General features: G+C 39.2%; 1 protein-coding gene across 2 annotated transcripts; it reads left to right on the forward strand.

Annotated features, from left to right (window-relative positions):
• Positions 1-2629: 2629 nt before the first annotated feature.
• Positions 2630-11158, forward strand: slc52a3-2b (solute carrier family 52 member 3-2b). 2 transcript variants are annotated; one of them, XM_020634944.3, is made up of 4 exons: positions 2630-2786; positions 7079-8169; positions 8305-8428; positions 9356-11158. In XM_020634944.3, the coding sequence occupies exons 2-4, from the start codon at positions 7133-7135 to the stop codon at positions 9566-9568; spliced, it is 1374 nt and encodes a 457-aa protein (XP_020490600.1). In that variant the 5' UTR covers positions 2630-2786; positions 7079-7132; the 3' UTR covers positions 9569-11158. The 2 variants fall into 2 exon arrangements, with proteins under 2 accessions (XP_020490600.1, XP_020490592.1); XM_020634936.3 differs by lacking the exon at positions 2630-2786 and adding an exon at positions 5768-5909.
• The last annotated feature ends 6371 nt before the right edge of the window (positions 11159-17529 follow it).

Below are 17529 nucleotides of genomic sequence, written 5' to 3' on the forward strand. Positions count from 1 at the left end.
GTCTCACAATAAAGGGATAAAACGCCCAAGGTATGTCTTAAAAAGATAAATAAAGTTTGTTATGGTACGGTTGGTGACAAACTCTGGCCTTTTAAAAAAACAGCAGATTCAACAACGTTGAAGCCATGTTTCTGGTCACCTGGTAGGAGCCTGTTTTGGCTCTAAGATACTTTTAGAGCAGTGAGACTTAAACAAACAGTAAGAACACCAAAACAAAGCCCCAAAAGGAAGCTGTGAAACTCTCAGGAATAAGAGTCTGGTGATTTTTCTGTGTGACTTCAACCGTGTGAAAGACTTACACATTGGCATATTGATCTGAGCAGTTTGTGTAACTGAGATCAAAAAGACATTGGCTGTGGCGCATTAGAACATCAGGTCATCTCTTAAATTTGAAAGGTTGTTGGTTCATTTCCCAGCCAGTGGTCAAAATGTCGAAGTGGGCAAGACACCAAATTACCCGCAAAGGTAGAGCCACTGATGTGTGAAGTTATGTGAATGATTAGATAAGACATCATGCGCAAATCAACACTTTAGTGCAGCCTATGACATTAGTGTGTTCATGTGTGTGTTAAAGATGTCGTGAAAAAGTGCTTTGAGTGGTTGGAAGACTGAAAAATGATTTTTGAATTTACATTAAAAGTTTCTTCCATTGCAAGAATGCAAAGATTTTCATTCATTTTTCTTGAAACTGCTTTTTACCCAATTTTGAAGAATTTGGACCAAAGCAGTGTGCATCACAGGTTATCGAAAAAAAAAGATTAAGGATAAAGGTCAGGTGTATGTAGTCTTGTATTTTGTATCATATTTAATGATAAATTCTGAATGGCAGAGGTAGCCTCTGTGAATACCTAGATCGAGTTCTCCTCCTGCTGACTTAAACAAGTGAATCTTCAGTCTCACTTGGACTGTACACTCAGTACCAAAAACATTGACATATTTGTTTAAACACAGAGCCCTGCAGTTTAGAGACAGAAAGCAGAGTATTGTACTTCTGCACAAATATTCACCCTGACTCCAGGTCACTGGATCAGCCTGCGCATGATTGAGTTTTTATAAAAACATTATCCTTTGACTAGAGATCTGGGAGTTCTTGCTTACAGTTGATGTTGTTTTTCAGAAAAGAGGTCATGAAATCAGCAAAGATTAGCTGAACTGAAGTCAGACATTTCTATGCTGTTTTATATCAATGAGTGAGAAGTGCGAGTCCCACTGGCTGTACTGTTGTCGGAGCCATATTTAAATTACAGCCTTACTATAAAAGCTGAGGACTGAGGTCAAGGACGAGAGAAAAGACACATTAGACAAAAACATTAGCCTGCTAACACAAACGCAAGCCACGGCAAATTGCAGGTCCAGCAAAGGACAATTTTGTCCGCTGCTTGCGCTTAATGGTTTTTAATTACAGCAGTGGTTTAATGCTGCTGCTCAATAGCAATCTACTGGATCCAAAAGTCACACATTCTTTCTTTAACAGATAAACCATCAGTTGCAACTCTGTATGTAGACCACTCAAGTAGCTGAGCTAATGGGGACGCAGTTTTAGTCACTGAAACAGATCATTTTGCTAAACTTGGTTAATAACTTAAAAGAGAGTTGATTTTAGCTAACATGTCCAAATATAAATGTGCAGCACATAAAATGGCTTGGACAAAGTCATATGAAATCTGCCCAGAGATATTCAGCCTTCAAGTATGCCAAGATATGTTGTCATTGTGACATAGGCCTAGCAAGCATGAATGTTGTGAGTATTGTTGTCTAGAGCTAGTTTGCTAGTATGTAGCAACAGCTAGCTAACCAATAGTGTAGCTCATGTTGGTTAAATAACTTGCTGTGACGTTGTTTGTGTTAAGAGTACCAATTTAAAACCATTGTCTCATCCTTTTTAAATTGATGACAACAATGTGTTACCACAATGACATTCACCTTTTTTAAAACATGACAAAGGCTCATTTAAAAACAATAATACAGATAAGAGCAATAATAACTTTCCTGTACCAATCAGTCAAGTTGAACAGAAATATTTTGGGGACAGTCCATGGTTAAAATGTCTTTGTTACACAACCATAACCTTAATTACACTTTCAGAAAAATGTGCAAAAACATTTTAATTTACTGAGTCCAGAATAATTAGCTTGAATGTCATCAGTCTGAAATGTTCTTATTGTTCAAGAAGCGAACATTTAGTTCCAGTCAGGGTACAAGGCAGACGTGGGTGCAAGGGCACTCTGATGTAATACTAGTTGGTGCTCCACGGGGGTCATTCGTTTGGGCTGGAATTTGTGCTCAACAAAAGCCGGACTGACCCCGACCAATCACCCACTCAGAAAGCACCATAGCTGTCCAAAGTCATCTTCTGGTTGGCTAAGCTGCCCACTGTGTCAGCGCTCTCTAAAAAAAGAGAGGCATCATGTTAATGTTGCAAACTCATCAGGTTTAGTCTGATACTTTCTCACCAACATGTTCAAAGCTACACCTGTCTTTGATCCATTGTCTTTCATTCCTACACCTCTTTCCTCTTTCACCTTCTAGCACCCACCCCTGCTGCTGAGGTTTTCAGTTTCCCAAACCGGACCCCTGGCTCAGCCCTCTGCAGTCACATGACACAGATTGTAAGACCCAGAGTAGTAAAGTACAAGCGCTGCTCTCAGTGTGCGTGCATAAAACAGAAACATCAGAAGGCCACTGTGCTGTTACGCATCCCAACAATAACTCTCAGCACAGAAGCATCGCTGCACTTGTGCAACTTCTTACCAGATTGGGCTTCACTTCACCATTCCGACGGGCAGGTAGGTGGTTTCTTGGCTCATAAAAAATGATGAATTAAGGCCATCAAAAATGTAGCAAGAAATTCAGTGCCTTGTGGTTTAAGTTAAGTTGTTTAGTCTAGAAGAGGAAACGTGTCATATAATAATACTTTTGTGGAGTTTTAGAAACACTTATAATCAACTAATAAAGTACAATAAAGCTAATTTTGAGATTTTCCTTACCATTTATGTAACCACATGATGATCAATGAGATATCGGCAGGAATAAGCAAATATTTATAGCATTTATTGTAAATGAATCATTTCATAATAGAAGAAAAGGCAAATATGACCTTTATAACCAATTTATATCACTAAAATATTATAGGAGTATTTAAAAATGTGTGATTTTTATAAATATTTCAAACATTGTAAATTACATACATTTTTTACATTACATTTTTTTGCAGAATAGTCACTAGTAATTAATTTGCATGATTAAGAAAGACAAATCTATGCCTATAATGTACACTCTGCAGTGGTCTACTATAGCTGATCGTTCCTCCTACTTTCTCAGCCTTGTGCTGGCAGATTTCTTTTGTTGTTGATAACCTTGAGAAAGGTTCTGCTTTGACTGTCTGTCCACGGTTTTATCTCAAATTCATGAGAGAATGCAGAAGATGCATTCTTGTACATCTTTAAGACTTTTTAAAAAAAAATTACGCTGACTCGCTAATAAATAAAAATAGGAAATATAAGAAAAAAGTGTTAATGTTGACCTTATGTATAGCTCTAAATAGATAAACAAAGGTACAATAAAAAATAAGCGTTTACTTTTTCAGGGGCCAAAATATCTTAAGGATGTTTGTCGTAAATTAATCCCAACATTTTGAAGACGTTCTACTTAAAATGTTTTAACCTAAGAGACAAAGGATACAAATATCTTGGTGCCTGCTTAATCAAAAAACGTACATTTAAATTCTACATTCATACCCTTACGTTAAAAAATGTGATTCCTCCGAAACAACGTTAACTTCCTAAAGGTCTGCAGAAAACGGATCATTGATGCTTTTTTGGATTATCGTAACATTGTCTATCAGAACACCTCTGCCTCAACGCTGACCCCCCTAAACTCCATTTAACAATATACCCTCAGGTTCATTACAGGTGACAGTTACTCCACACAACAGTGATACATGACAGGCACTGTTTTTTTATGTATTAATAAAGCCTTAATTGACAAAATATCACTTCTTTGTTAAACCAGTCACATCGTCAACACTCAACACGTTTCAATATTCGGCTGAAGCTCGAAGTTCTGCACGGGCAAACACTTCATTAACAACATTTGGTAAAACTGCTTTTAGCTTCTGTGCTGCATTCACATGGAACACTTTACAACAGGCATTCAAACGTCACACACTCGCTCCGATGGGCCAATTTAAAACTATGATCTTAAACTGCTGTGCCTTTGAATGTAAATGTTTTTAATTGGGTTGTTGCCATTCTTTGTATTTATTCTCTTTGAGCACATGTATTCTGTTTAGATGTACTCTCAACATCAATGGAAATGAGGGGCATGCCCTCATTTTCAGTGATGTTCAAGATTTAAATAAAGGTTAAATGAAAGGATGATAATACTGCTGCTGTGATGTAGGAGAAAATTACTCAGCCGTAGAAAAGGTCGCTGTAGGAGCACTATCATGTGGTTTTTGACCTCATGGAGGTGCTAAGAGAACACAACCTAAAGTCTTGCAGAACATTTAGAAACATACCAATCACTACTTCTCTGTATGTTGGTTTAGTAGAAAGAGTCCTGATGTGTCCTGCCGCTGTTCTGTCAGCCTCGTTCAGTATCTTTAATAAATGTAAAATATCATTGATGATAATCAGGCCTGTCCAAATGAAATGACTGGGCCCCTGATAGGTCCATTAATTGGGCCCTCCTCAGATGTCATTTGATAATATCAACATGTGCCAGTGGACCAGTAGCATTAGCGATATCGTTTGGGCTAGCATCCTCTACCTGGCTCCGATCAGCTTTTGTTCAACAGGCCCACACACAATGTTAACATTACAAAAAAAAAAAAGCTTATAGGCTCATACCATTTTAAGAAGAGAGGTATATTTTGTAACAGGAAACTAACAATAAAATGCGTCTTTATGTTACTTTAATAAGTAACGATGTGTTACTGTAGCTCTAAAATACAATTTAGTTTGATTGATGTTTTAGGATGAACAGTGCCTTTGCTAACCTCCATGGGCCCCCTCCATGCAGGCGCCTTATGGGTGGCCTTGGTGACATTTACAAAAGCATTGGGCATAACGTGAGATGTTGCTGATGCAAAACAATCACTGCACTTTGCTGTGTAAAATGTCACAATCCAAAGGTGGAGTGTCTGCCTCTTAATCTGTAGTATTAAAGGTAGTTTAAAGACACAACATACTGTTAAATATGAGCCTTTACCATTTAGCTGATTGCAAAATCCAAACTGCAATGTCATGTGGGTGTTGTCTAAGTTGAACATGATAAACTGGTATTCTTAGTTGAGTAATTCTATTTACACCTAAGACATGTGAAATGCAAACCAACAACCTGAATGTAAAAGAACTGCTGGTGTAAAATAAATACACCAAGGTACAAAGAAAAATTAGGTTTGTATGTTTTTTTTATATGTATAGTGCATAAATTCATTGAGTGTGTAACTAACCTTCTCACTGACAGTGCAGCATGTTTGTTTAGGAGTGCAGACCACATGAAGGTTGAGTGCTGGTTGGGGGAGGGACGAGCAAAAGGAGGAGCTAAGCTCTCTGAGGCTTCCTCCCTTACTCTCTTTCCTCCTATTGCTCGAGCCCCTGGCAGACCATGAGCACATGGCTGTGTGAGTTTGAAACAGGCCTCCAATAGGAGCACATTCACAGTGTCATGGTGGTGCGGAGCATGTGCGCGTGTGCAGTCCCTCCCATGACAAGAGCAGCACAGGGACACGGAAGCAGAGTGTGAGCTTAAGTAAAGTGTGAATAGAGGAGAAAAGGGGGAGGGAAGGCATATAAACACATACTTGTGGCTGATGTAAGAAAAAACGGATCACGATGGTGTGAGGGTTTTTGAATGGACAGAAGGAAGGGGGGGATCAGGCTCTTCCTTGCGATGTTCTGAATAAGGTAGGATGAAATATTGTAGGACTGTGGATACAAGGTATGTAGGCCTACAGAGTATTAGGTTTCCTGGTGATCCTAGAAACACCAGGATCAAGTCTATGCTCGTGTGTTTGATTCGTATATTGGAGAGATACAACGAATTGATTTGAAGACATAAAAGCAGGAACAGGAAGTTTTAACCGTTTGCCTTCATAGCAACTTTAGAGTTTCCTAATACTACTGTTACACATGCCTGCTTGTGAAGATAATAAGAACAAGATACTCTTACTAACCCTAACCCTAACCCTAAGAATCCATAGGGCATCTATTAAAAACACTAAGTTGTTTTTAATGTCTCTTTTTAGATAATCTTCTCGACCCTGTCCCACTCTGAGTCCTCAGAAAACCTTTGCATCAGTACCATATTAGCAGTATGCTTTACAGTATGTTGGTACATGACAGTTGACTGTTTGTTTATGGTTTGAAGTAGGGCTAGTCCTTCATTGTGACAGTAGTTGTGATGTAGTTTTATTACACGGCTTTACAAACACGTCCCTGTAATGTGTCTGTTTATGTCACGACCACATGGAGCTTTTTATAGGAGCAGTGTGTCAGTAAGTGAAAGGTCGGGTAACCAGTGCCAAATAGTACACGAGAGAATGAAAGAACAAGAGGTAGAGTAAGGGGAGACTTTGAAGGTCAACTACAGTCACATGGGTAATTTGCTTTGCTACACAGTAACAAATGTGCAGCATTCATCCCCTGCTATGCATATTACATTTGTTTCCCCCAAGTTTCCTCAATAATGAGGTAAGCAAAGATCAGCTGAAAGGCACTTGATTTTGTTTTGTTTAGCCATGCTAGTGGTGAGGATTAAGAAATAGTAATGTTGTTATCGGTCCAGAAGATTTGTCCCAACAACCAATACTGTAGATGGATTATTAGTAAAACCAAATGCATGTCAGGTATGTTTAGGCTAAGACTGTAAAAGAAAGAATTCCCTTTTCCCCCTCTTTCCAGTTTTAAAATATCTGAGACAGAATTTGCACAAACACTGAAGTAATATTTTAGTCCTAATACACCTATCTCATATTAAAGCTCATTTTGGGAATTTGATAAATTATTTCATTTTTATATTATGAAGTTTTTCATTCTACTAATAAAACTACACCATGCTTTTCTCTGTATTTCAGATTGTTTAGATCTAGATTTCCTGAGTTACCTCATTCCATTACTATCACTCCATCATGTCGCTGTTGACTCACGTGCTGGCCTGCCTGTTCGGGATGGGCTCCTGGGTGGCGATCAACGGGATGTGGGTGGAGCTACCCTTGGTCGTACCAGAGATCCCAGAGGGCTGGTTTCTGCCATCCTACCTCACAGTCCTCATCCAGATGGCCAACATAGGTCCACTCTTCATCACTCTCATGCACCACTTCCGCCCTGGTACACTAGACGAGCGGCCGGTCATATACTGCATCGTAGGGTTGGGGGTGATTGCGACATTCCTGCTGGCCTTCTTCTGGAAGCACACAGTCGCAATCGGGGGCTCTTTTCACAGCGTTCCCCTGCTGGTGCTAAGCTTCCTGCTCTCTGTTGTTGACTGCACCTCCTCTGTTACCTTCCTGCCTTTCATGATGAGGCTGCGTCCACAGTACCTCACTACGTACTTTGCAGGCGAAGGCCTCAGTGGTCTGGTGCCTGCAGTGGTGGCTCTGATTCAAGGTGTTGGTGTAGTCCACTGTCAGAATGTCACTTTGGTTAATGTTGCTAACGAAACACTTGTGAATGCAACTATGCTTGGCAGTGGAGAGCTAAAAGCCATCTACCAGCCGGCTAAATTCTCCGCCCAGGTCTTCTTTGTGTTCCTCAGCGTGATGATGGTTGTTTGCATGGTAGCCTTCATCCTGCTAAACTATCACCCTGCTGTGGCTCGGGAGAGGAAGAATGACCTGTACTTCAGTGGTGATCTGGTTCCTGAGAAAAGGGAACAAGGTCTGTCTCTGCACGCCCAGACACCAGAGCAGAAGCCCATGATCAGCCCCCTGGAAGCAGTCAGGAGGGAGCCCAGGAGCTCTTTTTGGATGGGGACATATAGTAGCCTGGAGGTGTTGTTCATATTCATTGTACTTGCCTGGGTCAATGCTCTGACCAATGCAGTGCTACCCTCAATCCAGTCCTACTCCTGTCTGCCGTATGGGAACAAGGCCTACCATCTTGCTGCCACCATGGCGGCTGTTGCTAACCCTGTGGCCTGCCTCATCGCCATGTTTGTTCCAATTAGGTAAGACGGATAACCTGAAACCATCTCTTCCCATTAACAATAATGAATTAATGTAAGGAAGCATTTTGTAGCAAAAGTTGTGCCAAATACCAGGAAATGTTAAGCTGTACAATTTGTAATGATTTTTGTTTTTAGGTCTCTCTTCTTCATGGGTTTCTTGACCATGTTTGGGACTGGATTTGGAGCCTACATCATGGCCATGGCTTCTCTCAGTCCCTGCCCCCTACTGGTCCACAGTCCCTCTGGAACTGTAGTCATAGTAAGACTGTTTCTTATGTATCAGGATAAAGTTGTATGATCAATTAGAAGCAGTTACATTTAAAATAAAGTTCTAGCTTGCAAACAGGACTTGTGGTTGGCAAATTTGAAAATCAATTTTTATCAATAAGACAATACTGTCAAACCATGTTTCAATGCATATTTATTAGTACTCGTTTATTTTCCCATAGTAACATATTCAACATCATAGACCTTTTGATTTATATATACAGTATAAAATGATGAATATTCCCATAAGTCTTGTATTTACTTTTTGTATTTCTGTGGTCAAATTGTTTTTACTGAATGAAAAAGAATGCAGAATGACTTAATCGATGGGATCAGCAGAAAATTTAATTACGAGACAAAACTGTTGAAGCAAAATAAGTTAGATAATATTATTAGCACAATACTAATGGGATGTTGATCAGTAATCATGATCCAGAAACAGCAGCTAGCTATTGCCATGGCTTATTTCACAAGCTGGTACAGCAGCGCTTCCACCTTTGATGAGGAACTAACTGGTGAACCAATTCAGTTTTTTTTTTTAATGGAGTAAAACTTCCTGTCCCCATCTGTTAATGGTGAGCAGAATTGATGTGGGCATGTAGTATGGGTAATATTACACATTGTAGATATGTATGTAAAATGTTGAGTATTAATTATTAGTCTACTTAAAACAGGTTATAACGTGTGATATAATTGGTTGGGATATAATATGAAATAAACAAGGTAATATCACATGACATGATAGGCATACCAATACACATACAAGTAGGCCTACATACACATTCACATATAAACATCCAAGGATTGAGACTTTTAAAGAGAGGCAGGGGGCACTCAATCCAGTGAAGTGGTATCTGAATAACAGGGACTGAGTTTGAGATGATTGTTATGCATCATATTTACCTCTTCTATGTTGCAGGTGCTGGCCTGGATCCTGTTTGTCCTGTCCCTGTCGTATGTGAAGGTCATCATTGGGGTGATTCTGAGGGATGAGGGTCACAGCGCCCTCGTGTGGTGTGGAGCAGTAGTGCAGCTGGGCTCCATGATTGGGGCTTTATCGATGTTCCCATTGGTCAGTGTCTATGGACTTTTTAAGTCAGGTGATGCTTGCAATACCAAGTGTCCAATGTAGAGAATATGTATGTTTAAGTTATAGTGTAAACACTGTTGTACAATTTCTGAAACATTACTTGCGCTGTTTCTTAAGTAGCACTGAACTCACTGCAGTAGTTTTTTTTCTTTACATATTCCTACTTTTTGTACAGCTGTTAAATTGCAGAGCTGGGCACACTGTTAATCCGTTAACAATTAATTGGAAAAACGATTTCACTTTCGTTAAATTTAGTTTCCAATAACATCATTTTCCTTACTTGAATCCACCTTAGACATTTCAAGTCAGCTGACCATTTTTCCTCAAGCTCTCATTGGCTTTAGTAGCCTAGGAACAGAAAATGGAAGTTCCTGATTGGTCAAATGAGGTGTCAGCCAAAAGGTCAGCGTGCAAGAACTTTTGCAGAGTAAACAGCGGAAGTTTTGAATCAATTCATGGATCTTTAAGGATTTAATGTCTTTGATTTAAATCTTTTACTGGATTTGGATCTCGGGGACCCTTGCCATTGCAAGACCGGAAAAGTGTAGAGTAGTAGACCTTAAGATGGTAGGAAAAATGAAACAGAAAGACGTGTTTTGGCGGTGGTCTGACAGATGCGTAGATTGTGGCTGCTGTGTTGGTCAGATCTTGAAATTGTTTATTCGGTTGGAAGCATGGTAAGGGTAATATACACAGCAGTCTAAAAGACGTTGACAATGAGTAAACATACCTAGTCCGCTGGCGGGCGGGTGAGAAATGAAAGTTTCTATTACTTTTAGACTTTCAACAGAGACATAGAATAAAATAGAATAGAATAGAATTACTTTATTGATCCCAAACTGGGAAATTGTGGCATTACAGCAGCAGGTTATCCAACACACAATATGAGTAAAAAAACACAATGTTAGCAAATCTAAACATAATATAATATTAAATACAAAGTAAATAAGCACTAAAAATATCAAAACTAAGAATGTGAATATATACAACCAGGATTTAACTAAGCATTACTAATCTTAAATAGGAAGATTAAATGTTTTAAACATGTTTGTTATTGAGACTTTTCTCAGTCTTAAGAACGGCAATCAAAAAAAATGATGTCATTGTTGCTTTTTGACATTACCGGCTAAGGTCAACGTTAATTTTTACTTCCATTAATTATTAACAGAATGATCTGATTAACTGATATCAAAGTTAACGTCTTTGTTAACGGATTAACATTAAAATTAGTTACATTTGAATGAACTGTGCCCACTTCTGTTAATTTGTAAGCCGTGTTCTTTGTTGAACAGTTTTCTTTTATCAGATTCAGATGGAGTTGTGTTAGGTATAGTTTATTTATTTATTTTTGGAGCAGGGTCTGAAATGACACGTTAATTACAAATGTGTCAGACTGCACTAGACTTTTTTTTTGTTGCTGAGTAGATTACACTTCCTTCTCAATTCAGAGGTCAAAGCCAGTTTACTTGAACTGTTAACACAATGTGAAAGTGTTATTGATTGATGCTTCTTTTATAAGAACAGAGGCACTTTTGGCTTTAAAATGTGCCTTAATTGAGACACTGAAACAGCTTTTGTATGAGTACATTCTTGTTTTTGTTTTATTGCTAAAAATAAAACACCTGAAATGATTGACTTATACTGCACGTCTTTACACACTGACTTTACGCTTAACAAGCTGGGGAAGAAGGTATAATACCAAAGCGTACAGGCAGAGGGGTTGAATTGCTGATAAGACAAAAGGTATGACCCAAAGACTGTCAGCCCATTTCACATGTGTTGTGTTTTATGTTTTGTTTGAAGTGATATAAACGTTAAAAAGTTGAAAAGGGAACTTTTGAATAACAGACTAAGAGCTTCATATGACCCATGTATGTGCAGTGCCCAGATGTATTTCAACAGAACAGACAAGTGCAGGATAAGAGGAAAGTTTTATCGAATGTGCGAAAGTAATACAATTCAAACAAAAACAGAATATCCCACCTCCTTAGGGCTTTGCAAACCAAAGACGATTATCTAAATGTGAAGTTTTCTCAGATAAAAACAAGGCATGTCCTATTAATATTACCAGATAGAATCATGTGATATTTAAAAAGTAAAATGTAACATGTGGTCTTACCCTCTCTTCCTGCCTCTCTGTGGTTCTAAATCGTATCAAAAGCATTCATCCATCCATATCGAGACCATTTTATTCTGTTTGGGGTTACACGGGGGCAGGAGACTATTCCAGATGTCATTGGGTGAGAGGAAGGGTAAATCCTGGACAAGTCGCATGACAATCACAGGGCTGATGATGAGACAAACAAACATGCACAGTCATGCTCACACCCACTGGCAATGTAGAGTCACAGATTAAGATAATGAGCATGTCTTGGAACTGTGGGACAAAGACAAAAAGGCCCCTGTCCAACCAGAGATTTGATCCAGTAATATACTTGCTGGGAGGCGACAGTGCTAACTACAGTTCCACCATGCAGACCTCTATTATTGATTTTATTTAAATATTAGATTGAATTAAACAAAGTGAAATAAATAGTTCACTGGTTTCATCCCATGGAAAGACTGTCCCTATGTTAATTAATCTACACCCAATACAGACACATGCATGTGTAATATGAAATGAACCTTTCTTTTGGTTCCTTGCACATCTTTGAATTCAACACTAGGTGTCACTGTTTGATAAAAAGATCTGCATGATGAACTGAGTCAGACTGTAACACTAAGCTGTAATAAATACACTTTAAGTAGTGCAACGGTTTTTAGACAAGAAGGGAATTTGTTAAAGGAGTAAATAACAAATAAAATAAAACCAGGCTGAAAATGGATTATGATTTATTTATTTGATTCTTCATTTATTCTTTTGTCTTTTATTTATTCTTCACATGCAATGAACATTGCTTCATATGAAAATACGAAGTAGATGACATGCTTACAAGACATATCTATCTGTGGCTAATTTACAACCCCTGACCCTGACAGAGCTTTTAGGATTAAAACAGAATCAGTAGCCTAAAAGAAATACTGAAACAGTGATACAAATACAGACATTATAAACTCAATACAAATAAGAGACTAAATAACATCAAACAGTAAAATGAGGATTTTATGAGGGAAGAGTCAATGCCCACATACTTGCTTCAGTTCCATCCACTGTTTGACTCGTGTCTTAAAAACCTTCATCATTAATATGTGTTCCAAATGTATACCCAATTCATGTGAACCTTTTGAAAAAATAGAAACATCTTGGTCAGTGTGATGCTGCCCTCAAATAGATTTTTTTTTTTTTCAAAATCTCTGGAGCAACTGCCAAACCTTAGTAAGGTGGAAGAGTAATGAATGTCTCTGGGGTGTCAGCCCAGGTCATCAGAATGTTGTCTGCATCACATCCTCTGCACTAAATCAGAGACGCTGTCTTATTCATGTAAGTGTACTTAAGTGTGTCTTTGTGTCTTGTGTGTGTGTGTGTGTGTGTGTGTGTGTGTGTGTGTGTGTGTGTGTGTGTGTGTGTGTGTGTGTGTGTGTGTGTGTGTGCGCGTGCGTGCGTGCGTGCATGTGTGTGAGTGTGTGAGTGAGTGTGTGAGTGAGCATGTGTGTCCTTCCCGAAGTCAACAGGGACGAAAAAGAATGAGGAACTTATGGCCAGTCAGAGTCTGATTCAGATCCCAGTGGTTCCTCAAAGCACATCTGGGGTGATCATCTCCTGATGTCTCATACTTCACCTATTCTTCTTATCGCTTCCCGTAGTTTCTATGACTTATGGTGTGCTGAGTTTAAAAGCTGCCGAGCTGTTTGGAAGCACCGTGGCTTAATATCTGAATATGGGAGAACATCCAAGGTTTGGTCCACAATCAACATTTCTTCATGGACATTTCCACTGAATAAACATTTGATCTGGTCCTTTTGATGAAAAGAACTCCTACAGATTCATTAAGATAACACAGGCGGACGGACTGCCTAACATGAATGTGGGTGTCAGGGTTACACAAGTAGCAAAAAAAAGCGAAAGGAAGGGTCAGGAGTTTTCTTATCTTTCTGCCTGCCTCTCTCTCTTTTTCTCCATCTGTTGAACTATTTTGATATCTCCTTCTCCCCAGGCTCCTTGTCTTCCTCGATTCATGCATATGGCAGACTTTGTGACCGTAATTTCAATTTAAAACACATGAGGGGAAATCCTAGCCTGGGCTGCTCTTTAATAGGCCGTCATGGGATTGGAGTATGCAGAGAATGATTGAATTTTGTGAGAAGGCCAGGAACGATCAAGTCTCGCCTTCCGTTATGCAATCGACCATTCCCCTCTCGCAACGCGACGTCTGTTAAAACCTTGAGGAGCAGGAGGGTGGTGGTGGGGGGGAGATAGACGTCTAGACTAAATGAGAGAAAAATATTTTTTCTTCTAAATGACTCACGACTATATAAAAAAGAGAGCTATCATATAAAAAGTCAGCCACATCAAATGCAGATATGGTGAGTTGGTCCGCTTTTAATGGTTGTAAATGAGTCTTTTTATGCTGTAATGCATGACATCCTATATTTCCTCACAGACGGAAACATATGGCTCTTATACAAAGCCTGCCGTACTATTTTATTCATAGGATTGTGTCATGTCTGTTTTTTCCCTCGAGTGCCTCCACCTGCTCGGCCCACTTTGACAAAATGTCAAGATCAAAACTTCTTACAATCTGCTTACTCCAATCCTCTGAAACAACCACTTTCTGAAAAACTATTTTGCACCCGCTGTGTTGGATTACACTGCCGTGATATATCGTCTGGAATGAAGCAACAGAGACTACCTTTCCCGTTATGTCCATTATATTCAAATGGCCGGGCCCTTTTGTTTTTTCGTCTTCACAACAAGACATAAAGTAATCAAAAGTTAAAAGCAAACACTCAAGGAGGCACTTAGCAAAAAAGAAAAGCTTTTATGATAAAACATTCATATACAGTGCAGGAGACAGGTAATCTTTGAGGATGATAGGGTTGTCTTGTGGTCAGTTTCAGTATAGTATGGCTTGGGGAGCCTTGTAGATGAACGCTCCTAATAACATCCCCGCCCACCCATCATCCAGCGGACCATCCAGGCAAAACAACTTATACCTGAGTGTATTTCTTCAGCGGTGTGAAGTAGGCCTTAAAGAGCTGTTGGAGGCTGCAGTAAAGTAGGGTTCATTACCTTGACAGACTGATGACAGCTCAGACGGGCTGAGATGTGCACACACTCACTCATACATATAAAATCAAAGGTACATCATTTGCTATGAGTGTGCCATGTTCTGTACGTGAACAGTGGGATGTTTTCTTTAAAAACCTTGTTGATACAGTCAGACAAGCAAATACATCAGGAGCTACTGGAGCTTAATCACAGCATCTTCTTTTTTTTCTTCACTTGAAAGTCATTTGCTGAAGGCTTCCTCATCAATATGTGTGAAATGGTGTGGCTGCAGAGAAATTCTAAACTTGAGAGAGTTTGGTGGGAAAAGGTTTAAAGAGAACAACCGAGTGTACCCTCTGGCCGAGGATAAGATGATAAGTAAAATAACCGTTAAGACCCATGGTGGTAAATGTGATGCCAGCATCCAGTTAGCTTATCTGAACACATGAAGTGAGGGAGAAAATAACAGAAGGACTATTTTAAGGCAAAGAAGGAAGTATAATGTGCTTGTGAGTCAGCTTTATCGTAGCTTGGATGGAAGGCCTCAGTGATGAATCCTTTTCTTTTCAAACCCAACCTTAAGTAAGATTTACATCTGTTTATGGACACATTAATTGCTTGTTGCAAGCTAATCAAAGTTCTATAATAGTAGTTTTGTGATAATGACTTTAGTACTACAAGCTTTGCTGCACGATGATAAAGTGTTTGAAAAGAACCGATAACTGTCATGATTTGTTCTTGTTCAGTTTTGTATTTTGTTTATTTCAGAGTTCGGTGAAGGTTAAGCCCCTGAGTATCATGGCTTTGATTGCGTTCACTAGTTTCACCTGTGTGTTGTTTGTCACACCTGTGTCCAATCACCAAAAGTCTATTTAGTGTCTGTGTGCGGTCTCTTTCATGTCAGTTTGTCATATTGCCAAAGTCCCTTGCGTTCAGTACTTTTGAACTCCTGTAGTGTTTTTCTTTGATTTATTTTACCCTGGTTTTTTCTGTTGGAGTTCGGTTTGATATTAATGGATTGACGCGCTTTGCCGGCTTCACTCCTGAGTGTAAGCTTTCGAAATAAGACAGTCCAATATCTTCTTCTTGGGAATATTTATTTCTCAGTAAATCAATCTCTTGATTACTGTCACATGTGACCTGTTCAAACAATAATTCACGTCTGTTACCTCAGCCTGGCGTACAGCGGTCAAAAAAGTGTATTTGCTCCCCGTCAAGCAACACCTGACACCCCAGTGATAGTTCCTACCTATATAGAGTTTCACCTTAACCCAAAGGCGACACCTGCTGGAACAATCTGTGTCCGCACCTCACAAACATGGCTCCTACAATCTGTTAATTGATACATGTGGGTTTGTGGTCAAATGAAAGTGTCCATTTTTGAAAGCTCACCTGATAGGTGAACTTTGAGCCAGGTTTTTATCTAAGCTAAGCTAGCTTGCTGGCAGCAGAATCCTACTTAACTAATTTAAATAAAAGTTTACAAATCCATCCCTTTGAAGAAAAGCAATACTTGTTCTATCCAACGGTAACGATTTTAGTAACTTGGACAGAGCCAGTCCAGTTATCCTCTGTTTTTTTTTTTTTTTGGAGAAGCTAAGCTAATGGAATGCTAACTCTAGCCTCATGTTTTCAAGGTCTGGTTTGGAGTTCTTACCTTGTTTTGAAACAGACTGAAAATAATACTGATGCAACTTTAGGATCTAACAAACGAGACCATCAAAAAGATGTTCACTTTGTCTTAATATTTTTAATGCCAATCAGGTAGGTGTCAGACAAACTGACCGACTGCATGTTGCATTTGTTTACATTTCCCACAGCAATGAGTCCCTGTGAGTGTTATATTTGACAGTTAAAAGAAAGCAGAATTTATTTTTTGTTGGTTAAAAAACATGACTTAGACATGTACAGGACAAAATCAGCATAATGAGAAGAGGCATCGTCCACTTTGCAAGAAAAGGTCGACACAGCCTGAATGTCCCTCGCAGGAGATTTAACTGAAATAAGAAAAAAACAGAAATAAGAAATATTTTTTCAACTGTTTGCGAGAAAGCAAATCAGCCCCTTTGTGAGATTGTTAAACTATTTCTTGAGTTATATCAGTTATAAAATCTGCACTTGACCCGGCCATAGTTCTGCTAGCAATGATTCTTCTTTTCCATTTTCAACTAAATGGAATTTGTGGTTTGACCTTTTTGATTAGAATTCCTCATTCTACTTGGATATATCTTAATGAGCTCTTTCAAAAAGAAGAATGACTAAAGCAGCAAAAGCTCACTCACTCATGTCGGGAAGTCAGTTTGCACTGCTTTACATGGGGTCAGATGAAGGTCATACTGGGCATCCATTAGTGGCCTTATTTAGAGTCTGATTCCTTTAAGAGGAGTGATTGGCCAGCAAAGACAAAGAATCATTACCTTTGCCCGCCCCCTCCCTGCCAGCAGTCAATAATGAGGGATCATTAAAATGAATAGATGGACATTCCCCTTTTCTCCGGATCCTTATTGCAAAATCAGTGTCAGGGGAAATGAAGATTGAGCTCGGAGAAGGCGTCTAAAAGCCTCACAGTGATTGTCGTGAACTCATCTCCAGTGCCAGGCTCCTTTATCTACTGTAAGAGTCTGCACCTGCCTGAACTCTTGACTAGCAAGGGCTTTTACTGTAGCCCATTAAGAGCATTCCTAATGTGCGCTACAATGTACTTCAACATAAACATTCTGTATATGTCCCGAAACATTTACAACAAACAATAGAGGAGGGCTCGCTCGGGATGTCTTGGAGTTTTATTTCCTTTTTGTCAATGAAGAAGAATAGAGCTCTCAGAGTGGACGAGAAAGGCCATTTGAATGGGTCC

This window comes from Labrus bergylta, chromosome 8 (genome assembly GCF_963930695.1).
Source record: "Labrus bergylta chromosome 8, fLabBer1.1, whole genome shotgun sequence".
Classification (NCBI taxonomy): domain Eukaryota; kingdom Metazoa; phylum Chordata; class Actinopteri; order Labriformes; family Labridae; genus Labrus; species Labrus bergylta.

What these genes read in the sequence shown, in the direction of transcription:
- slc52a3-2b (XM_020634944.3), top strand. Translation starts at nt 7,133, where the DNA reads ATGTCGCTGTTGACTCACGTGCTGGCCTGCCTGTTCGGGATGGGCTCC. An exon ending in GCCATGTTTGTTCCAATTAG is followed by an intron (nt 8,170 to 8,304) that starts GTAAGACGGATA and finishes TTTTGTTTTTAG; the next exon opens with GTCTCTCTTCTTCATGGGTT. An exon ending in CCTCTGGAACTGTAGTCATA is followed by an intron (nt 8,429 to 9,355) that starts GTAAGACTGTTT and finishes TCTATGTTGCAG; the next exon opens with GTGCTGGCCTGGATCCTGTT.